Source organism: Asparagus officinalis, chromosome 4, assembly GCF_001876935.1.
Source record: "Asparagus officinalis chromosome 4, Aspof.V1, whole genome shotgun sequence".
Lineage (NCBI taxonomy): Eukaryota > Viridiplantae > Streptophyta > Magnoliopsida > Asparagales > Asparagaceae > Asparagus > Asparagus officinalis.
The window spans coordinates 51,516,197-51,531,782 of record NC_033797.1 but is presented as its reverse complement, the minus strand read 5'-3'; the positions used below and the strand labels follow the sequence as shown (position 1 = coordinate 51,531,782).

Sequence of the window (15,586 nt, the reverse complement as noted above, 5' to 3'; positions counted from 1 at the left end):
CAACTCGCGATAATCTATACATAATCGCATACTCTCATCTTTCTTCTTCACAAAGAGGACCGGTGCTCCCCATGAAGAATGACTCCGTCGAATGAAGCCCTGAGACAAAAACTCATCTATGTGGATCTGTAGCTCCCTCATCTCAGCAGGCTCCATACGATAAGGAGCTCGGGAAATCGGTGCGCTGCCTGGCTACGACTCTATGCAAAACTCAACCTCTCTCACTGGAGGTAATCCTGGTATGTGCTGGAAGACATCCTCGTACTCTGAGACTACTCGTATCTCACTCAAATCTACGCCCTAATCTCGCGATATTTCCTCCTCTACGCATGCTAGAAATGACTCTGCAAACCGGTTGCCTCTGGAGGTTGCTATCACTAACTCTGATCCATCATATGCTCGCAAACTGACTATTTTTGCAAAACAGTCGATACTCACATGGTAGGAAGATAGCCAATCCATACCAAGAATCACATCGAATTCAAAAATATGCATCGCGATCAAATCAATCGCGAACTCAGAATCGTCCAAGCTGACGATGCATCTCCTACAAACACTTTCTAACAGAGATATCTCTCCCAGCGGTGTAGATACAGATAAGGGAAAATCTAATGGCTAAGCTACAAGCTGAAGCCTAACCGTAAAATCATAGGAGATAAAAAAATGCGAAGCGCCAGAATAAAAAAGAATACGTGCTGGAAAGGAATTCACACGGAATGTACATTCCACCACAGCTGCGTTCACGCCATGATCGCGAGGAACAACTGTATACACTCTACCGGTCTGCTGCTCTGCATCACCTGGAGTGAATGGTACCATCTGTCTCTGCTGGATCTCCTGGATCGCTCGAACCTGTCCCTTAATCCACGGAATTGCTGGAGGTGCCTCAATCCTCAGCTGCTAGCCCTGACTGCGTCCCTGAGGGCGGTTCTGCTGATGCTACTGAGTCCTGCCCTGCTGGCCTTCTGCGGGTGCACTGCGGCACTCTGCTGCTCTGTGTCCAGTCTTGTTATAATTGTAACAAGCTCCCTAAAATCGGCACTGCTGTTGTGCTCTCTGGTCCTGTTGATGGCCCTTCTTATGTGGACCCTGGTGATGCGGACCCTTACCTTGCTGATGGGGTCCTTCTGAGCCTCCAAATGGTCTTTTACCTTTTCCTTTCTCTTCGGACTGTCCTGATTTACCATTGTCCTTGCCCTTGATGAATATAGCTGTATCTGTCTCCTGAGCCATGGCAACATCTGCCACCTCCCACACTGACCGAAATCTTCGAGATACTATGTACCGGCGTAACCCTGGACGAAGTCCCGTTAGGAACATCTAAACCTGATGCTCCTCTATGTGCCACATGCCGGTGAATCTAAGCAATGACATGAACTTACTCTCAAAGTCCATGACAGACATATCCCCCTGCTCTAATCGAGCCAGCTTTAACTCTTTTCTGGCTTTCGCTGCAGCAGAAACATACTGCTCATTGAAAAGATATATAAAGGTCTCCCATGAAACCGACATCCTCTGCTCTGGGGTGAAACGAAGTCGATACCATCCTCCTGCATCGCCTTTGAGGCTGAAAGCCGCTAGCCTCTACTTCTGCACAGAATTATCATTCAGCATATCCAAGATGTTGCTCACATCCTGTTTTCACTTGTGTGCAGCAATAGAATCCGTCGAACCGTGGAACTCGGGTGCTTTCAACTTCTGATACCTCTCTACCAAATGAAGCCAAGCTTCTTGATCAGTAATTCTGTCATCAACTGGATTGTCAAACCTGCGAAGCACCAACCACCATGCTACGACATGTTTCACCAATACAATCACTATCTCTCTAGTGGAAATAATAAATAGGTGAGGGTACAGACAGGCAAAAATAGAAATAGGCAACACTGGATATACACAGAAAAAGCATAAGAAATATCAAATATGAGCCCAACTAAAATAGAATAGAAATATCTCTGAGTATAAACTGGATCTCAAATACAATGAGTCAAATAAACAAAGTCTCACAAAAACCCTCAACTCTAAACTAAAATACCAATCTAGAATCTGAAAATAATCAACTACATATGGAGTTCTGCATAACTATAAAGTATAATAAGTAGATAAATGGACAACTAAGAAGTCTCATCAACCTGCAACTCTCCGTGCGCCGGACTCGCTGCCTGAAAGAGGGGAAACAACGAGCGTCAAAGCACTAGCGAGATCATCACTCTCTCCCAGGGGAAGGGGTAGGAGTATATAAAAAAATAGAGTCGGTACTTACATATATCAAATCATTCATATAGCTCTCTATGAAAAATAAATAGTCAAGGAAACATACTCAAATCTCCAACATAAAGAATAAATACATCATCTCAAATTACATCCGAGTAGCCTTCTCTAATATAAGAGGATGTCAACCAAACCAAAACGAATATAACTGCCGTCCATAACGGGTGTGCCAAAATCTCAAAAGAAATACCCTACTCGCGGGTAATCTATCATGGAAGTAAAACTTACAACTGATCAAATACCTATGTGTGCATCATCTTGTGCTATTACGATACTCTTGTAGTGTTCTTACTCAATCGCTTTGCGGCAATAGGGTTTATCATCTCCCTATTCTAGATACATGTAATAACGATACTATTGTAATACTCTTACTCAATCGTTCTGCGGCAAATAGGTTTCATCTCCCTATTTTTGGGTACATATATAACAACACTATTCATATGTGTTTATCTATTTAACTTGTGTCAAAAGTGTGTCAATCTAACATAATCTAAGTATACATGCACAAATCTCGATGTGTGTATCCATATCTGAAGCTCACCATTATCCCAGGTGTTCAACAACTCTTAACATTGTAGTCTATCAGCACAAAGTCGAGAGAATCGCTCGAAAACCAAATAAAAATCCAAATGAAACATGCACGGCCTTCATCAGACTGGCGATCGACCGTGACGGTCGACAACGACGGGCTCCAGAGATTACCCAAGTCTCTGTCCTGCACGCGGTCGACCGTGGCGGTTGACCGTGGACACACGCGGTCGACCGTGGCGGTTGACCGTGACCCAGATTTCCAGCTTCTCAGATTTTAATATGTGTCGTGTTCACATAATGTTTTTGTGATTTAAACATGGTAAAAACTTCATAAATCATGCATACAAACATGTTACAGCAGATAGAAATATCTGGAAACAAAATCAATATATATAACCATGATTTTATGCATTATATTTATTTTCAAAACCCTAAAACATGCATAAAAGCTCAAAACGATGAATCAAACTTCTTTCTTTAGATTAACCACATTTTAAAATCATCTTCAGATCTTAAATACATTTGTAAAATTCATTCTCAACCTTTTTAGCATGAAAAAACCTAATCTTTATACATATAATACAAACGAGTTGTCTTTTATTCATAATCTAGTCGTTTAGGCTCTACAAAACATGTTTAAATCTCTTTAAAAACATTTTGAAATTGGGAGGGGGATTAGCAGAGATGATACTCGCCTGAGGTTGTCAAAAAATGTTTTAGAAGCAAGGTTGAAAGAGATCTCCACTCCAAAAGCCAAAAACCGAGAAAAATCCCGCTCAAAAGCCCCAATCTTCTCCATGAAATCAAACTAGGCTTTGGGGGTTTTGGTGGCTATTAGGGTTCTTAGGAAAACTGAGAAAAACGTAAAAAACTCATATATATATATATATCAGGGAAAATGAATATGGGTTTAGAAATCTGAAACTAATTCAAAATAGGAAAAATGAAAACACTCTGCAGGTTTTGCGGTCGACCGTAACGGTCGACTGGGCTGCGGTGAACCGCGGTGGTTGACCAGACTGGGATTTTCTAGTTTTTCATGAGTTTGGCCATTGTGTATGTTTCGACTCTTTTCTCTCCCATGTATGAACTCGTTCATACTCAAAACACATGGTATTATACTCATATACCATTTAATGATATTTATCAACTCAAAACACATGGTATTATACTCATATACCATTTAATGATATTTATCATACTAAATATCCATATATCATAATTAATCTCATATTAATATATCATTCAAAAATTATCGGGGTTTTACAAGTTCGTTTCAACCCAGTCGTGATTTCATGTGTCATAACCCAGTGTTCAAATTTCACGAATTCGTGAGTTATAGGCAACGATTTTTCCCCAACTTTGATGGTTTCTTCCAACGACAAATGAATCTGTGGAGTTTCATGATATCGTGAGCTATAACCCACAAAATTTTTCCATTTCCGCCCCTTTTCTGCCTTGTGCAAACAAATAGGAGGAGTGCATATTTCGTGATTTCATGAGCAATAACCCATGGTTTCTGACACATTTCGTCAGTTTCAGTCCGTTTCGACTCGGCTCAAGAAATCTTTACCGAATCTAATACTGATGATTTTGTGAACTATAACCCATGAATTTTGACCATTTTCTTATGTTTCAGCCGAGTGTCAGAAATGTCAAAACAACCGATTTCATGAACTGTTGTCCATATGATTTCTAACCATTTTGGTCTGTTCGACATCCCGTGCCAAAATATCTTTGCCGAATTCAAAACCGATGATTTCACGAGCTATAACACATGATTATTGACCCATCTCGTGCATTTGGTCCCGACAGCAACTAATTAGGCGGTGTTCAAATATCGCGATTTCATGGGTTGTAACCATGGTTTTCTGATCGCTTTTGTCCGTTACAACCAGGGAGTAATTTCGTGGATTATAACTCATTGTTCAAATTTCACGAGTTCGTGAGCTATAGGCAACGATTGTTCCCCAACAAATAGGTGGAGTGCATATTTCGCGATTTCGTGAGCAATAACCTATGGTTTCTGACACATTTCGTCAGTTTCGGTCCGTTTTGATTCGGCTCAAGAAATCTTTGCCGAATCCAATACCGATGATTTTGTGAACTGTATCCCATGAATTTTGACCATTTTCTTATGTTTCGGCCGTATGTCGGAAATGTCAAAACCGACGATTTCATGAGCTGTTGTCCGTACGACTTCTAACAATGTTGGTTTGTTCGACACCCTATGTAAAAAATATCTTTGCCGAATTCAAAACCGACGATTTTCTGATCGCTTTTGTCCGTTTCAACCAGGGAGCAATTTCATGGGTTATAACCCATTGTTCAAATTTCACGAGTTTGTGAGCTATAGGCAACGATTGTTCCCTAACTTCGACGGTTTCGTCCGACGGCAAATGACTCGGCGGAGTAAAATTTCATGATTTCATGAGCTATAACCCACAAAATTTCTCCATTTACATCCCCTTTTTGCCCGATGGAAACAATTAGGCGGAGTGCATATTTCACAATTTTGTGAGCTATAACCCCTGGTTTCTGAGACATTTTGTTAGTTTCAGTTTGTTTTTAGCCGGCGCCAAAAATATTTGCCGAATCCAAATCCGAAGATTTCATGCTCTGTAACCGATGAATTTTGACCATTTTCTTTTGTTTGGCTGGGTGTCAAAAATGTTAAAACAGACGACTTCATTAGTTGTTGTTCATACCATTTCTGACCATTTTGGTTAGTTCGACTCCTCGTGTAAACATATCTTTGATGAATTCAAAACCAATGATTTTACGAGCTATAACACGTGGTTATTGACCACCATCTCATGCATTTGGTCCCGACAGCAAGTAATTAGGTGGAGTTCAAATATCGCGATTTCATGGGTTATAACCCATGGTTTTCTGATCGCTTCTGTTTGTTTCAAACAGGGAGCAATTTCGTGGGTTATAACCCATTGTTCAAATTTTATTAGTTCATGAGCTATAGGCAATGATTTTTCCCCAACTTCGATAGTTTCATCCGACGGCAAATGACTCGGCGGAGTAAATTTTCATAATTTTGTGAGCTATAACCCACGAAATTTGTCCATTTACACCCTTTTTTGTTCCAATACAAACAATTAGGCGTAGTGCATATTTTGCGATTACGTGAGCTATATAACCCATGGTTTCTTACACATTTTGTCAGTTTCGATTTGTTTCAACCCGGTGCCAGCAATCTTTGCTGAATTCAAAACCAACGATTTCATAAGCTTTTACCTATGAATTTTGACAATTTTCTTCTGTTTCGGCCGGGTGTCTGAAATGTCAAAACCGACAATTTCATGAGCTGTTGTCCGTAAGATTTCTGACCATTTTGGTCAATTTGACACCCCGTTTAAAAACTATATTTACCGTACTCAAAACCGATGATTTCACGAGCTATAACGTGTCATTATTGACCGATCTCATGCGTTTGAGCCTAATAGCAAATAATTAGGCGGAGTTCAAATATCCAGATTTCATGGGTTATAACCCATGGTTTTCCAACGGCTTTGGCCCGTTTCAACCCAGGCGTGATTTCATGTGTTATAACCCATTGTTCGAATTTCACAAGTTTGTGAGCTATAGGCAACGATTTTTCCCTAACTTCTACGGTTTCGTCCTACGAAAAATGACTCGACGGAATAAAATTTCATGATTTCGTGAGCTATAACCCACAAAATTTTCCATTTACAGCCCTTTTCGGTCCAATGGAAACAATTAGGCAGAGTGCATATTTCGTAATTATGTGAGCTATAACCCATGGTTTCTAACACATTTTGTCAGTTTCGGTTTGTTTTGACCTGGTGCCAGAAATCTTTGCCGAATCCAAAACTGACGACTTCATGAGCTGTAATCCATGAATTTTGACCATTTTCTTCTATTTTATTCTTGTGTCTGAAATGTCAAAACCAACAATTTCATGAGCTGTTATCCGTATGATTTCTGACCATTTGGGTCTGTCTGACGCCCCGTGTAAAAATATCTTTGCTGAATTCAAAACTGATGATTTCATGAGCTATAACACGTGATTATTGACCCATCTCATGCATTTGGGTCAAATAACAAATAATTAGGCGAAGTTCAAATATAGCGATTTCATGGGTTATAACAAATGGTTTTCTGACCGCTTCGGTCCGTTTCAACCCAGGCATGATTTCATGTGTTATAACCCATTGTTCGAATTTCTCGAGTTCGTGAGCTATAGGCAACGATTTTTCCCCAACTTCGACGGTTTCGTCCAACGGCAAATGACTCGGCAGAGTAAAATTTCACAATTTCGTGAGGTATAACCCATAAAATTTGTCCATTTACACCCCTATTTGGCCTGATGGAAACAATTAGGTGGAGTGCATATTACGCAATTTCATGAGCTATAACCCATGGTTTCTGTCACATTTTGTCAGTTTCGATTTGTTTCGACCCGACGCTAAAAATCTTTGCTGAATTCAAAACCGACGATTTCATGAACTATAACCCATGAATTTTGACTATTTTCTTCTGTTTCAGCCGGGTGTCGAAAATGTCAAAACCGACAATTTCATAATCTATTATCTGTACGATTTCTGACCATTTTGGTCATTTCGATGCCCCGTTTAAAAATATCTTTGCAGAATTCAAAACTGATGATTTCGTGAGCTATAACATGTGATTATTGACCTATCTTGTGCATTGGTGCCCCCACAACAAATAATAGGCGGAGTTAAAATATCGCGATTTCTTAGGTTATAACCCATGGTTTTCCGACCGCTTTGGTTTGTTTCAATTATGGCGTGATTTCTCGTGTTATAACCCATTGTTCGAATTTCATAATTTTGTGAGCTATAGGCAACGATTTTTCCTGAACTTTGACGGCTTCGTCCAACGGCAAATGACTCGGCGGAGTTTCACAATTTCGTGAGTTATAACCCACGAAAATTTTCCATTTCCACCCCTTTTCGGCCAGGTGCAAACAATTAGGCAGAGTGCATATTTCATGATTTCGTGAGCTATTTTCTAACACATTTCGTCAGTTTTGGTCCGTTTCGACTCGGTGCCAGAAATCTTTGCTGAATTGAATACCGACGATTTCATGAGCTGTAACCCGTAAATTTTGAAAATTTTCTTCTGTTTCGGTCGGGTGTTAGAAATGTCAAAACAGACGATTTCAAAAGCTATTGTTCGTACAATTTCTGACCATTTTGGTCTGTTCGACACACCGTGTCAAAATACCTTTGCCGAATTCAAAACCGTTGATTTCACGAGCTATAACACGTGATTATTGACCCATCTCATGCATTTGGTCCTGATAGCAAATAATTAAGCATAGTTTAAATATGACGATTTCATGGGTTATAACCCATGGTTTTCTGATTGCTTTTGTCTGTTTCGACTAGGGAGCAATTTCATGGGTTATAACCCATTGTTCAAATTTCATGAGTTCCTGAGCTATAGGCAACGATTTTTCCCAAATTTGGATGGTTTCATCCGACGGCAAATGACTCGGCGAAGTAAAATTTCATAATTTCGTGAGCAATAACCCACAAAATTTATACATTTACACCCCTTTTGCGCCCGATGAAAACAATTAGCAGGAGTGTGTATTTCATGATTTCGTGAGCTATAACTCATGTTTTCTGAAACATTTTGTCATTTTCAATTTGTTTCAACCCGGCGCCAAAAATCTTTGCTGAATTCAAAACCGACGATTTCAAAGGCTGTAACCCGTGAATTTTGACTATTTTCTTTTGTTTCTGTCCGGTGTTGGAAATGTCAAAACTAACGATTTCATAAGCTATTATCCGTACGATTCCGACCATTTTGGCCTGTTTGACACTCTATTTAAAATTATCTTTGCCGAATTCAAAACTAATAATTTCATGAACAATAACACGGTGATTATTGATCCATCTCGTGTGTTTGGGCCCGACATCAAATAATTAGGCGGAGTTCAAATATCACGATTTCATGGGTAATAACCCATGGTTTTTTGACCGCTTCGGTCCGTTTCAACCCTGGCGTGATTTCATGTATTATAACATATTGTTCGAATTTCACAAGTTCATGAGCTATAGGCAACGATTTTACCCAACTTCGATGGTTTCGTTTGAAGACAAATGACTCGGTGGAGTTTCACGATTACGCGAGCTATAACCCAAGAAATTTGTCCATTTCCACCCCTTTTCGGCCCGGCACAAACAATTAGGCAGAGTGCGAGCTATAACCCAAGAAATTTGTCCATTTCCACCCCTTTTCGGCCCGGCACAAACAATTAGGCAGAGTGCATATTTTGTAATTTCATGAGCTATAACTTCCACCCCTTTTCGGCCCGGCACAAACAATTAGGCAGAGTGCATATTTTGTAATTTCATGAGCTATAACTCATGGTTTCTGACACATTTCGTCAGTTTCGGTCCGTTACAACTCGACGCCAAAAATCTTTACCGAATCCAATACCTACGGTTTCATGAGTTGTAACTCGTTAATTTTGTCCATTTTCTTTTGTTTTAGCTGGGGGTTCGAAATGTCAAAACCGGCAATTTTATGAGATATTGTCCGTATGATTTCTGTCCATTTAGGTCTGTTCGACGCCTCTTGTAAAAACAGCTTTTCTGAATTCAAAACCAATGATTTCACGAGCTATAACACGTGATTATTGACCCATCTCTTGCGTTTGGGGATGGCAGAAAATAATTAGGGGGAGTTCAAATATCACGATTTCGTGGGTTATAACCCATGGTTTTCCGACCGTTTCGGTCTGTTTCAACCCGAGTGTGATTTCATGGGTTATAACCCATTATTTGAATTTTACAAGTTGGTGAGCTATAGGCAACACATTTTCCCCAACTTCGACGGTTTCGTCCGACGACAAATGACTCGGTGGAGTAAAATTTCACGATTTCGTGTGTTATAACCCACAAAATTTGTCCATCTACACCCCTTTTCGACCCGATGGAAACAATTAGGAGAAGTGCATATGTCGCAATTTTGTGAGCTATGACCCATGGTTTCTGACACATTTTGTCAGTTTCGGTTTGTTTTGACCCAGCGCCAAAAATCTTTGCCGAATCCAAAACTAACGATTTCATGAGCTGTAACCCATGAATTTGACCATTTTCTTCTGTTTTGGTCGTTTGTCCGAAATGTCAAAACAGACGATTTCAAGAGTTGTTGTCCATACGATTTCTGACCATTTTGGTCTGTTCGATGCCCCGTGCAAAAATATCTTTGCCGAAATTTAAACCGATGATTTCATGAGCTATAACATGTGATTATTGATTCATCTCGTGCGTTTGGGCCCAACAACAAATAATTAGGCGGAGTTTAAATATCGCGATTTTATGGGTTATAACCCATGTTTTCCGACAGCTTCGGTCCGTTTCAACCCAGTCGTGATTTCATGTGTTATAACCTATTGCTCTAATTTCACAAGTTCATGAGCTATAGGTAACGATTTTTCCCCAACTTCGACGGTTTCTTCCAACGGCAAATGAATCGGCAGAGTTTCACGATGTTGTGAGCTATAACCCACGAAATTTGTCCATTTCCACCCCTTTTCGTCCTGGTGTAAACAATTAGGCGGAGTGCATATTTCGCGATTTTGTGAGCTATAACCCATGGTTTCTGACACATTTTGTCAGTTTCGGTCCGTTTCAACTCGGCTCTAGAAATCTTTGCTGAATCCAATACCGATGATTTTGTGAGCTGTAACCTATAAATTTTGACCATTTTATTATGTTTCGGCCGGGTGTCAAAAATGTCAAAACCGGTGATTTCAATGGTTTCATCCGACGGCGAATGATTTGGTGGTGTAAAATTTCACAATTTTGTGAGCTATAACCCACAAAATTTGTCCATTTACATCCATTTTTGTCTTGATACAAACAATTAGGCGGAGTGCATATTTCACGATTCGGGGAGCTATAACCCATGGTTTCTGACACATTTTGTCAGTTTCGATTTGTTTCAACCCAACGCCATAAATTTTTGCTGAATTCAAAACCGACGATTTCATGAGTTGTAACCCTTTAATTTTGACTATTTTCTTCTATTTCAGTCGGGTGTCGAAAATGTCGAAACTGAGCTATTGTTCGTACGATTTCTGACCATTTTGGTCTGTTCGACACCCCGTGCAAAAAATATCTTTGCCAAATTCAAAACTGATGATTTCACTAGCTAAAACACATGATTATTGACCCATCTCGTGTATTTGGTCCTGACAGGAAATAATTAGGCGGAGTTCAAATATCACAATTTTATGGGTTATAACCCATGGTTTTCCAATTGCTTTTGTCCGTTTCAACCTAGGTGTGATTTCATGTGTTATAAACCATTATTCGAATTTCACAAGTTCGTGAGCTATAGGCAACGATTTTTCCCAACTTTGACGGTTTCGTCCAATGGCAAATGACTCGACGGAGTATAATTTTATGATTTTGTGAGCTATAACCCACAAAAGTTTTCCATTTACACTCCTTTTTCAGCCCGATGAAAACAATTTGGCGGAGTGCATGTTTTGTAATTTTGTGAGCTATAACCCATGGTTTCTGACACATTTTGTCAGTTTCGATTTGTTTTGACCTGGTGCCAGAAATCTTTGCAGAATCCTAAACCGTCGAAACCGATGAATTTTATGAGCTGCAACCCATGAATTTTGACCATTTTCTTCTGTTTTGTTCGGGTGTCTTAAATGTCAAAACCGACGATTTAATGAGCTGTTGTCCGTACGATTTCTGATCATTTTGGTCTGTTCGACGCCCCGTGTAAAAATATCTTTGTTGAATTCAAAACGGATGATTTCATGAGCTATAACACGTGATTATTGACCTATCTCGTGCGTTTGGGTCCAACAACAAATAATTAGGCGGAGTTCAAATATCTCGATTTCAAGGGTTAAAACCCATGGTTTTCTGACCGCTTCGATCCGTTTCAACAAGCGTGATTTCATGTGTTATAACCCATTGTTTGAATTTCTCGAGTTCGTGAGCTATAGGCAACGATTTTTCCCCAACTTTGACGGCTTCGTCCAACGACAAATGACTCGGTGGAGTTTTACGATTTCATGAGCTATAATCCACGAAATTTGTTCATTTCCACCCCTTTTCGACATGGTGCAAAAAATTAGGCGGAGTGCAAATTTCTCGATTTCATGAGCTATAACCTATAGTTTATGACACATTTCATCAGTTTTGATCCGTGAATTTTGGCCATTTTCAATAACAATGATTTTATGAGATGTAACCCGTGAATTTTGGCAATTTTCTTCTGTTTCAGTTGTGTGTTGGAAATGTCAAAACCGATGATTTCATAAGATGTTGTCCGCATGATTTCTGACCATTTTGGTCTGTTCGACATCTCGTGTCAAAATATCATTGCCGAATTCAAAACCGATGATTTTACGAGCTATAACACGTGATTATTGACCCATCTCATGCATTTGGTCCCGACAACAAATAATTAGGTGGAGTTCAAATATCGCGATTTTATGGGTTATAACCCATGGTTTTCTGATCGCTTTTGTCCGTTTTGACCAGGGAGCAATTTCATGGGTTATAACCCATTGTTAAAATTTCATGAGTTCCTGAGCTATAGGCAACGATTTTTCCCCAACTTTGACGGTTTCATCCGACGACAAATGACTCGGTGGAGTAAAATTTCACAATTTCATGAGCTATAACCCACAAAATTTGTCCATTTACCCCCCTTTTTGGCCTGATGGAAACAATTAGGCGGAGTGCATATAGCACGATTTCATGAGCTATAGCCCATGGTTTCTAACACATTTTGTCAGTTTCGATTTGTTTCAACCTGGAGCCAAAAATTTTTGCTGAATTCAAAAATGATGATTTCATGAACTGTAACCCATGAATTTTGACCATTTTCTTCTGTTTTGGCCGAGTGTCAGAAATGTCAAAACCGATGATTTAATAAACTATTATTTGTATGATTTCTGGCCATTTTGGTCTGTTCGACCCACCGTTTAAAAATATCTTTGCAGAATTTAAAACTGTTGATTTCATGAACTATAACACGCAATTATTGACCTATCTCATGCGTTTGGGCCCTACAACAAATAATTAGGCGGAGTTCAAATATCGCGATTTCATGGGTTATAACCCATAGTTTTCCGACCGCTTTGGTCTGTTTCAACCCTGGCGTGATTTCATGTATTATAACCCATTGTTCGAATTTCACAAGTTCATGAGCTATAGGCAACGAATTTTCACCAACTTCGACGTTTTCGTCCGACGGCAAATGACTCGGCGGAGTAAAATTTCACGATTTCGTAAGCTATAACCTAAGAAATTTGTCTATTTATACCTCTTTTCGGCCCGATGGAAACAATTAGGCGTAGTGCATATTTCGCAATTTTCTAAGCAATAATCCATGGTTTCTGACACATTTTGTCAGTTTCGGTTTGTTTTGACCCGATGCCAGAAATCTTTGCCGAATCTAAAACCGACGATTTCATGAGCTGTAACCCATGAATTTTGACCATTTTCTTCTATTTCGGTCGGGTGTTGAAAATGTTTAAACAGACGATTTCATGAGTTATTGTCCATACGATTTCTGACCATTTTGGTCTGTTCGATACCCCGTGTAAAAGATATTTTTGCCGAATTTAAAACCGATGATTTCACAAGCTATAACAGGTGATTATTGACCCATGTTGTGCATTTGGGCCTAACAACAAATAATTAGGTGGAGTTCAAATATCGCGATTTCGTGGGTTATAACCCATGGTTTTCCGACCGCTTCTAACTGTTTCAACCCAGTTGTGATTTCATGTGTTATAACCCATTGTTTGAATTTCACGAGTTCATGAGCTATAGGCAATGATTTTTCCCCAACTTCGACGGTTTCTTCCAACGGCAAATGAATCGGCGGAGTTTCACGACATCATGAGCTAGAACCTACGAAATTTGTCCATTTCCACCGCTTTTCGTCTTGGTGCAAACAATTAGGTTGAGTGCATATTTTGCGATTTCTTGAGCTATAACCCCATGGTTTCTGACATATTTCGTAAGTTTCGGCCCGTTTCAACTCGGCTCTAGAAATGTTTGCTGAATACAATACTGATGACTTTGTGAGCTGTAACCCATGAATTTTGATCATTTTCTTATGTTTTGGCCAGGTGTCAGAAATGTCAAAACCCGCGATTTCATGAGTTGTTGTCTGTATGATTTCTCACCATTTTGGTCTGTTCGACACCCCATATCAAAATATCTTTGCCGAATTCAGAACCGATGATTTCATGAGCTGTAACACGTGATTATTGACCCATCTCGTGCATTTGGTCCCGACAACAAATAATTAGGCGGAGTTCAAATATCACGATTTCATGGGTTATAACCAATGGTTTCGCTTCTGTCCGTTATGACCAGGGAGCAATTTCGTGGATTATAACCAATTGTTCAAATTTCATAAGTTCATGAGCTTTTGGAACCAATTTTCCCCAACTTTGATGGTTTCATCCGACGGCAAATGACTTGGTGGAGTAAAATTTCACAATTTTGTGAGCTATAACCCACAAAATTTGTCCATTTACACCCCTCTTTGTCCTGATGCAAACAATTAGGCGGAGTGCATATTTCACAATTTCGCAAGCAATAACCTATGGTTTCTGACACAGTTTGTCAGTTTCGATTTGTTTCAACCCGGTGCTAGAAATTTTTGCTGAATTCAAAACCGATGATTTCATGAGTTGTAACCTTTTAATTTTGACCATTTTCTTCTGTTTCAGTCGGGTGTCAAAAATGTCAAAACTGACGATTTCATGAGCTGTTGTTCGTACGATTTCTGACAATTTTGGTCTGTTTGACACCTCGTGTAAAAATTATCTTTGCGAATTCAAAACCGATGATTTTTCTAGCTAAAACACATGATTATAGACCCGTCTCGTGCATTTTTTCCTGACAGGAAATAATTAGGCGGAGTTCAAATATCACGATTTTATGGGTTATAACCCATGGTTTTCTAATCGCTTCTGTCCGTTTCAACCAGGGAGCAATTTCATGGGTTATAACCCATTGTTCAAATTTCACGAGTTCTATGGGTAACGATTGTTCCCCAACTTTGATGGTTTCGTCCGACGGTAAATGACTCGGTGGAATAAAATTTCACGATTTCATGAGCTATAACCCACAAAATTTGTCCATTTACATCCCTTTTCGGCCCGATGGAAACAATTATACAGAGTGCATATTTCACAATTTTGTAAGCTATAACCCATGGTTTTTGAGACATTTTGTCAGTTTCGGTTTGTTTTTACCCGGCACCAGTAATCTTTGCCGAATCTAAAACCGACGATTCCATGAGCTGTAACCCATGAATTTTGACCATTTTATTCTATTCGGCCGGGTGTCGGAAATGTCAAAACAGACGATTTCATTAGTTGTTGTCCATACGATTTCTGACCATTTTGGTTTGTTCGATGCCTCGTGTAAAAATATCTTTACTGAATTCAAAACCGATGATTTCACGAGCTATAACATGTGATTATTGACCCATCTCGTGCATTTGGTCCCGACAGTAAATACTTAGGTGGAGTTCAAATATCGCGATTTCATGGGTTATAACCCATGGTTTTCTGATCGCTTCTGTTTGTTTCGAACAGGGAGAAATTTCGTGGGTTATAACCCATTGTTCAAATTTCATTAGTTCATGAGGATTTTTTCCCCAACTTCGACGGTTTCATTCGATGGCAAATGACTCGACGAAGTAAATTTTCACAATTTTGTGAGCTATAACCCATGAAATTTATCCATTTACACACCTTTTTGGTCTGATGTAAACA

The 15,586-nt window shown here is 39.5% G+C and overlaps 1 protein-coding gene across 1 annotated transcript in view; it reads right to left on the bottom strand.

Moving 5' to 3' along the window:
• Positions 1,997 to 15,586, bottom strand: part of LOC109838695 — a 55,414-nt gene continuing 41,824 nt past the window's right edge. Inside the window, exon 5 of the mRNA XM_020407116.1 lies at positions 1,997 to 2,159. Coding sequence (XP_020262705.1) covers positions 2,112 to 2,159 — 48 coding nt within the window. The 3' untranslated portion in view covers positions 1,997 to 2,111. The remainder of the gene's footprint in view (positions 2,160 to 15,586) is intronic.